General features: G+C 66.3%; 1 protein-coding gene across 1 annotated transcript in view; it reads right to left on the reverse strand.

The window, feature by feature from the left end:
• CLMN (calmin) overlaps positions 1–1,525 on the reverse strand; it is a 74,795-nt gene extending 73,270 nt beyond the window's left edge. Inside the window, exon 1 of the mRNA XM_045577204.1 lies at positions 1,384–1,525. Coding sequence (XP_045433160.1) covers positions 1,384–1,465 — 82 coding nt within the window. The 5' untranslated portion in view covers positions 1,466–1,525. The remainder of the gene's footprint in view (positions 1–1,383) is intronic.
• Between the last annotated feature and the right edge of the window lie 4,475 nt (positions 1,526–6,000).

Consider the following 6,000-nt stretch of genomic DNA (forward strand, 5'->3'; position numbering starts at 1 on the left):
AACGCAGGAAGCTGCTCCAAGGATCGGATCAGAAGGTGTTTACTAAACACCCACACACACACACACACACACACCCTGACAGCCCAAACCAGATGCCGTTTCAGATACAGTAACGCCAGCCCCCTGAATCGGATGTCGGCTCTGGGGCAGCAGGATCCAGGCCAGCAGCTCCTTATCCAAAGGAATCATTTTCAGCATCTCCAGCCGATCCTTCTTTACACACATCACAGCCCACAGCCAGAGGGACCGGGAGCTCAGAGCAAACCCTTCCCACTGGCCGGCTCCCTCCCACTCCGGGTCACCTCTGCCCGCTGCTGTCCTTGCCCAACCTAGGGGTGGAGCTGGCCCCCGTGGGCCCGGAAACATTCCTCCGGGTGTAATGTTTAAACTTGACTGCCCAGCCCAGCCACCCCCCAGCTGGGGCTCCCCGCCCCACCCCCAAGCCATAAACTCATGCCACCTGCTGGGGTCAGGGGCAACAGCCGCCCCCAAACTCTGGGTACCCGCCTCCCCACTCCCTCTGAGCCACCTCCAGCTTTGGAATCCCTGAAACCCCAAGTCTGCGGGGAACCGGCTCAAGCACCTCCCCCTGCCCAGGTCCATGTGCACCCAGAGAGGCCGGAAGTGGAACTCTGTCCAGTTCTGCGAAGTTCACATGAGAGGGGAGAGGGGAGGGAGAGAGGGGGGGGGGGTTGGAAATGCGCCCCCAGGCACAGCAGCTTTGTGGAGCGGTGGTTGGGAGGTGAATGTGGGTGACTTTTCCCTGTTTTGTGCTCAGTTTCCAGGGAACACGCTCCTCTGGAGGGCAGACAAGCCTCCCCCGAGGCCGCTCCGAGGCGCTGCCACCCGGGTTCTCCTTCACCCCGTTCCTCGGAGGACACCCCTTCCTAGGGGGACGCAGTCCGGGTCCCGGGGGCGGGGCCTCTCGCCCTCCGGAGCCGAGCGCGGGGCCAGGGGAGGGGCGGCTCCGGAGGGCGATCTGAACCCCCAGATCGGCCCCGGCGCCCCCGTTCCTCCCCGGCCCCGGCGCCCCTCGGTGGAGGGAGTTCACACGGGGGCGCGCGCCCCGCCCCCGCTGACCGGCCGCCCCGCGCCCCGCAAACTTCTCCAAACTCCCCGCGGCGGCCGGAGGGGGCTCGCGACGCCCCGCAGAGGAAAAGGGGGACCCCCCCCCAACAACAAACACACGCACGTGGGCCGCCCCGCCCCCGGGCCGGCGGTGCCGGTTTGGGGCGGGCGCTTCTCCCCTCCTCCCCGCGGGGCGGGCGCCGGGTCAGGACGGCCGGGCGCGGGGCGCCGCGGGGACGGGGGCGGGAGCGGGGGCGGCGGGAACCGGGCGGGAACCGGGGCCCCAGCGCCCCCCGGCGGCGGGGCCGCGCTTACCTTGCAGGTTCTGGACGCGGATGTCGCTGATCTGCCCGATGAGCCCCTCGCGCTGGAACCAGTCCCACTCCGGGGCGGCCATGGGCGCGGGCGCCGGGCGCGGGGAGCGGCGGGCGGCGCGCACCGGAGGCGCCGGAGCGCAGCGGCGGGCGGGGCGGGGCTGGGGCCGCCCCCGCCGCGGGCGGGCGGGCAGGCAGCGGGCGGGCGGGCGGTGCGGGCGCCCTGGTCGCGCTCACTCCCCCATGCGGGGCGGGGGCCCCGGGGGGCTGGCGGGCGGAGGTGGAGCCGGCGGGCGGTGTCCTCGCCCCGGTGTGTGTGTGTCGCTGGATTGTTGGGTGGCAGGCGGGGGCGGCGGGCGGCGCGGGGTCCCGGCCCCTGGATTGTGATCTCAGGGGCGGGGGGCCGGTGACGCAGGCGCGGGGAGCGCCCGAGCCCGCGGGGCCTGGGCCTATGCCACCCCCGCGCCCTCCGGCCCGCCCGGCCCGCGCTGACCCCTGCCCGCCCCGGCAGGTCCGCCCGGCGTCGGGAGGGCGGGACTCACCTGGGGAGGTGAGGGGGGCATCTGGGGCGGGAGGGGCCGGGGCGGGGGAGGAGGGCCCGGGAGGGGGTGAAGAGTGTGGAGATGGGGTTGGGGGAGGCTCTCTTCTATCTCCACATCGGGGTGGTGGGGGGAGCACGGCCAGAGGGCTCTCCGGGTTTGCATTTGGGGGGCCTTTCTGGGGGCAGGGCCTGGGTCTGGGGGGAGGGAGAAGCGGTGAACGCTGGGCTGCGGGCTGCCTGGGGCAGTCCAGGCCGGCCTGGCCCTCCTGTTGCTGTGCTTCTTTAAGGCTGAGTCCAGCATCTTATCTTGTTTGGGGCTCACAGCACTCAGGCCGCTCTTTATTGGGTTACAGGCGGGAAGGCAGGCGACTGTCTGGAGCCCTGGAATTTGCCCGGGGCTGGGAGTGAGTTGGGGGCAGGAGGACCGTGACCCTTTCCTGAGCATGCGCATGTGCACACACACTCACACGTACACACACACTCACACACACGCACTCACACGCGCACTCACATGGCTTATACATGGGATGTTCCCCGGGGCGGGAGGACGCCAGGCTTCGCTGAGCATTAAGCCTGGGCGGTTCATGGCTGTGTTTATTCCGCTGAGCCTCGGGCAGCAGGCCGGCCTCCTCCCTCACTGACCGCCGCCCGGAGTGGATGGTGAGCCCACCAGGGCCCTGAGGCCCCACTCGAGGCAGGCGAGTCTCCCCGCAGGCAGATTGCTGAGGAGCCAGGGGATGGACAGACAGCAAACAAGGACACGAGATCATTACAGTGGCAGAGGCTCCAGAAAGGAGAAAGTCAACTGGGGGGGGGGGGGGGGGATCCCTGGGATGGGGTCAGGGGTCAGGAGAAGTATCCGAGGACCAGCCTTGGGGCTGACCACTGACACAGCCTGGGTCCAGGATCCGGGGTCAGGGGTCAGGGGTCAGTGGAAGCCGGGCCTTGGCCCCCTGTGGCTTCGCTCTTCTGGGTGCAGGGCACAGCCGGGACAGGCAGCGGGCCCGAGCTGACCCCGGTGGGGAGTCGGCTCACAGGATGGAGGCGGGGAAGGGCAAGAGGCAGAGCTGGGGTGGCTTTTTCTGCCCTCTGCTCTCCACGGCCCATGTGGCCCACACCTTTACCATCAGACAGAGAACCAGCATGTTCTCTTCAACCTCCGGGCCTTTCCGGGAGCCACCAGCCTGCCCTCGGCCTTCCTGTGCAGGCCGGAGGCTAATGGAGGCCCCACGGTGCCAGGGGGGCTCACGGGCGCCAGGGATACATGGGTGTCTGGGCTCATGGGTGCCTGGGCACATGCCCCGGGTTAGAGGCGGGAGCTGCCCTCTCCCCCACTGGATTGGAAAGCGCAGGCCACCTCACGCCCCAAGGAACAGGGTCTGCTCCTCTGTCTGGAGGGCAGGGTGCGGGGATCTGGCGGCACCTGGTTTTGCCCCACCCGCTAGTCAGCTCTTGTTCTTTACGCTTTATCTCCCCTGATTGCCATGGGGAGAAAATACGTTTCCTTCCAAAGCAAAGAGCCAGAGAGCTCAGCCTCCGCTCCATCCGGAGGCGGGTCTGGGGACAGGCTCTGAGCGGCGCAGTGCGGGCGGTAGCTGCGGGGCTGTGCCGTTTTTCACAGCACCAGGATGCCTGTTCCTATGAACGGGTTCTCCACTGCGTCTCTGGGGAACACGGCTGAGGCAGGGCGGGGCCTGGCCACCATGGCCTGCGCACCCACTGTGTGCCCGACCTTAGCCCAGCAGCAGAGACCTGGTCCTACAGCAGAAACAGGAAAGCTGCAGAGGGAACGTTAGGTGGTGTGTGACGCGGACTGGGGGCCTGAGCCAGCACGGAGCATCAGGCCGGCCTCCGAAAGGTCCTCCCAGCCATGGCTCTGACGTGTCCACATCACCTCTTCCCGCAGTCTCTGAGCTTGGACCTCCCTCGTTGGTCTCTGTGCCACCACCTTGCCAGTCAGTTCTGGTTTACACTTTTGGATCCAGTGCTGACGAAATGCTGTCAGTCCTGGCCACGCCCAACACTCCCCGGCCTCTGCTCACTCTGTTCCCTTAAAATGCCCTGCCCTCCCCTGCTCCCCAGTCCTCACCTCCACCTCAAGAGGTTATTGGGGGGGGGGGGGGGGGATGGATAGCCAGTAAGCAAGGACACGAGACCCTTGCAGTGGCAGGTGGTCCCAGAAAGGAGAAAATCACCTGATGGGCACGGGGCCAGCAAAGGTCGCTGAGGCCCGGCCTTGGCGCTGAGCGGAGGGACGCGGGGAGCCACCATGGAGACAGCGGGGTCAGGGGTCCATGGGAACAGGGCCGCCGGCTCCATCGAGTCCACCTCCAGAGAGCCTCCTCCGCCCGTGGCACTGAGCACAGTCTCCTCATAGCCACGACCCCCATGCTCTGTGTCTAGGGTGGCCCCCCAGAAACAGAGCAGGGGCTGTGTGCGGCTCGTCTCTCCGTCCGCACACTCAGCACAGAGCCCGCAGGGAGCGCCTCCGTACTGAGCGGAGGACCTGGCGCCGCTCGGGACTGGCCTGAACTCGGAAAGCAGGGGCCTGGCCCAGGAAGGGCTGAGGGGGCGATCACACACAGGTTCGTGTACGGGCACCAGGCAACGCACACTGCGGGCGCCGGGCGGTGCCAGGCCGCGTGCCGCTGCCTCCTGGGGCAGTGCAGCCTCCGGGGCCTGCCTGCCCGCTGGGCAGGGGCGTGTGGCCTCCCAGGGTAGGTACGGGCAGTGCTCGTTTTCTTGGCCTTTATTCGGGGGAAGAACAAGTTCTCTGTCTGAGGCTTGGCTTCCGGGAGTTTCCAGAAGCGATTTTCTTGAAGTTGCCCAGTTCTGCTGGAATCCTGGTCTTTGTTTGGAACGGAGCCCTGCCAGGGGGGAAGGACGAGACTCGGAGAATGCCGGGCCTGCACCTCAGGGTCAAGTCCAGCTTCCCTCCCCGTGGAAGGCTCCCGAGCGGCGGTGTCCTCCGGCCTCTGGCAGGGACCGGGCACTGAGGCCCAGACGCCCGGCAGGTATGCCTCTCAACGCCCCCTCCCCCTGCCCCTGGCCAGAATAAGAACAACAAAGACAAGCCCAGCGTCCGCGCAGGCCACTGCCGGGAGAGGGGTGTGAGGCTCCCCACGAGGGAGCCGCCCGCTCTGCACTGCGTGGCCGCCTGTGTCCGCCCCTTCGGGTCAGACAGCCTTCCGCTGCCAGGGCTCCGCTGGGCTTCCCAGCAGCCGCGTTAGGCCCGGGGCAGGGATCATTTTTAAGTTTTGTTGTTTTTAATATATGTTATTATTAATTTCAGAGAGGAAGGGAGAGGGACAGAGAGATTGAAACATCAATGAGAGAATCATGGATCGGCTGCCTCCTGCACGCCCCACACTGGGGATCAAGCCTGCAACCCAGGCCTGTGCCTTTGACCAGAATCGAACTGTGACCTCCTGGTTCCTAGATCGATGCTCAACCCCTGAGCCACGCCAGCCGGGCAGCAGGGGCCATTGTTAGATGGAGCTTAAAGCTGCTGAGTAAACTGCTCAAGATCACGGCCCAACCAGACTCGGGCCTGCGGTCTCACTGCTGTCCCGCTGCAGTCCCCCTACGGCTGGCCTTGCGCTGTAGGCAAGACTAGCGCACAGTTGGGTACCAGCCATTCCTGCCTGGGTCATGTCTGTATAGCATTTTTCAGTCTGAGCTCCATTAAAACCATAGCTGTCATCTGCATGGAAACAAGGATAGGACTTTCCCATTAACCCCCGTTACAAGGTTATCCTGTACACAGACCAAGGTGCCCTCTCCTGGGCGGGGGCTGCATTATGATGTCATAAGGCCCCACTGTAGGGGAGAGACCCACCCCCACCCTGGCCTCGTATAGTCACTTAACAAGCATAGGTTGATGGCGGCCCGTGGCCTGGTCCTTGCGAGGACCCAATGGTGGGCAAGGCCCGGACCCGCCTGCAGGGCGGGGTCTCGGCTCAGGCGTTTGGACTTCGTGGTGAGGACAGAGAGCTGCGGAAGATGAATGGGCCGATGGTCCCTTCAGTGGTAGCGCAGAGGAGGCCACAAGTGTAGGCAGAGCTCGGGAGGCCTCGC

This window comes from Pipistrellus kuhlii, unplaced genomic scaffold (genome assembly GCF_014108245.1).
Source record: "Pipistrellus kuhlii isolate mPipKuh1 unplaced genomic scaffold, mPipKuh1.p scaffold_m20_p_85, whole genome shotgun sequence".
Lineage (NCBI taxonomy): Eukaryota > Metazoa > Chordata > Mammalia > Chiroptera > Vespertilionidae > Pipistrellus > Pipistrellus kuhlii.